Consider the following 1,312-nt stretch of genomic DNA (forward strand, 5'->3'; position numbering starts at 1 on the left):
GGAGAGCTGCGTCCCGGACCACCCCTCTGGAGCAGGCCCCGCCACCAGTCTCTTCCAGAGCGTGTGTATTTCCCTCGTTACATCCAGAGAATGTCTAACCGCTCATGTGCCTGTTGACCGGTTTATCATCTGCTTCTCTTCCAAGAATCTAGGCCTCTGCCCGGACTCCTCCTTGCTCAACTCCAGGGGGTGCCCTGTGTGAGCGGCGGCCCCTGGAGTTGTGATGCTGGAGGTCTGGCCCCACTGAGAGGGGGACGGTGGGCTCTTGCTCACTGCAGCCTCACTGAGCGGGGCCTGTAGTGCACCTTAGAAAAGATTTCCTGGGCAGGCACAGTGGCTCACACCTGTAGTCCCAGCTACTGAGGCTGAGGTGGGACGATGTCTGGAGCCCGGGAGGTGGAGGCTGCAGTGAGCCATGATGGTGCCACCGCACTCCAGCCTAAATGACAGAGTGAGACCTTGTCTCAAAAAGAATGAACGAAAGAAAGAAAAAAAATTCCTGGGTAAAAAGCAATGTGCAGAAATTGATTGTGCCAGAAGCTTCCCTGAAGCCAAGACAGACCAGGTCTACCTCTCCATTGTGAAAAGCCTCTCCCAAGTCACTCAGCCCCTGGGATGTCCTCACAGCCTGCCCCTGATGCTGGGCACACACCCCAGGTCCAGCAGAGCATGGCCACAACATTCACCAACATTTAGTCCAAGACACCTGATCAAACTCTCCCAGAGTGTGGCTTTCTGGGATGTGCAGTAGCTGTATGGCCTCGCCCGGGTCACTTGGCAACACTGAATCTCAGTTTCTCCTGCTGTAAATGGGATGAGAGTGAGGCAGGAGGGGGATTCAGTGAGATGCTGTTTGCAAAGTGCTTAGTATCTTGCCTTGTCTAGGGCAAGTCCTTGACATCCTCAGTAAGAACAGTGACAAATATACAACGGCCTTGGACAGCGGAGTCCCCTACCTGCGGCCACCTTCGTGGTTCCTCTTTGCAGGAGGAGCTCCCCGCACTCCTCATTCAAGTGGCTATTGCTCTTCAGTAACCTGGGGGACACAGAAGGATGCTGGGTGCCTGGAGGCCAATAAAGAGGAGGTCAGATAAAAAGGAGGAGGGCCGGGGATGGTGGCTCGTGCCTGTAATCCCAGCACTTTGGGAGGCCGAGATGGGCGAATCACCTGAGATCAGGAGTTCGAGACCAGCCTGCCCAATATGGTAAAACCCCATCTCTACTAAAAATATAAAACTTAGCAGGACATGGCGGCGTGTGCCTATAATCCCAGCTACTTGGGAGGCTGAGGCATGAGAATCACTTGAACCTA

The 1,312-nt window shown here is 54.5% G+C and overlaps 2 protein-coding genes across 2 annotated transcripts in view; one reads left to right on the forward strand and one right to left on the reverse strand.

Annotated features, from left to right (window-relative positions):
* Window positions 1-1,312, forward strand: part of RRP7A (ribosomal RNA processing 7 homolog A (S. cerevisiae)) — a 156,215-nt gene that overhangs the window by 23,017 nt on the left and 131,886 nt on the right. The gene's annotated exons all lie outside the window — the stretch shown is intronic.
* LOC105552578 (serine hydrolase-like protein 2) overlaps window positions 1-1,312 on the reverse strand; it is a 23,133-nt gene that overhangs the window by 15,518 nt on the left and 6,303 nt on the right. Inside the window, exon 7 of the mRNA XM_011998288.1 lies at window positions 957-1,036. Coding sequence (XP_011853678.1) covers window positions 957-1,036 — 80 coding nt within the window. The remainder of the gene's footprint in view (window positions 1-956; window positions 1,037-1,312) is intronic.

This window comes from Mandrillus leucophaeus, unplaced genomic scaffold, assembly GCF_000951045.1.
Source record: "Mandrillus leucophaeus isolate KB7577 unplaced genomic scaffold, Mleu.le_1.0 Scaffold565, whole genome shotgun sequence".
Classification (NCBI taxonomy): Eukaryota; Metazoa; Chordata; class Mammalia; order Primates; family Cercopithecidae; genus Mandrillus; species Mandrillus leucophaeus.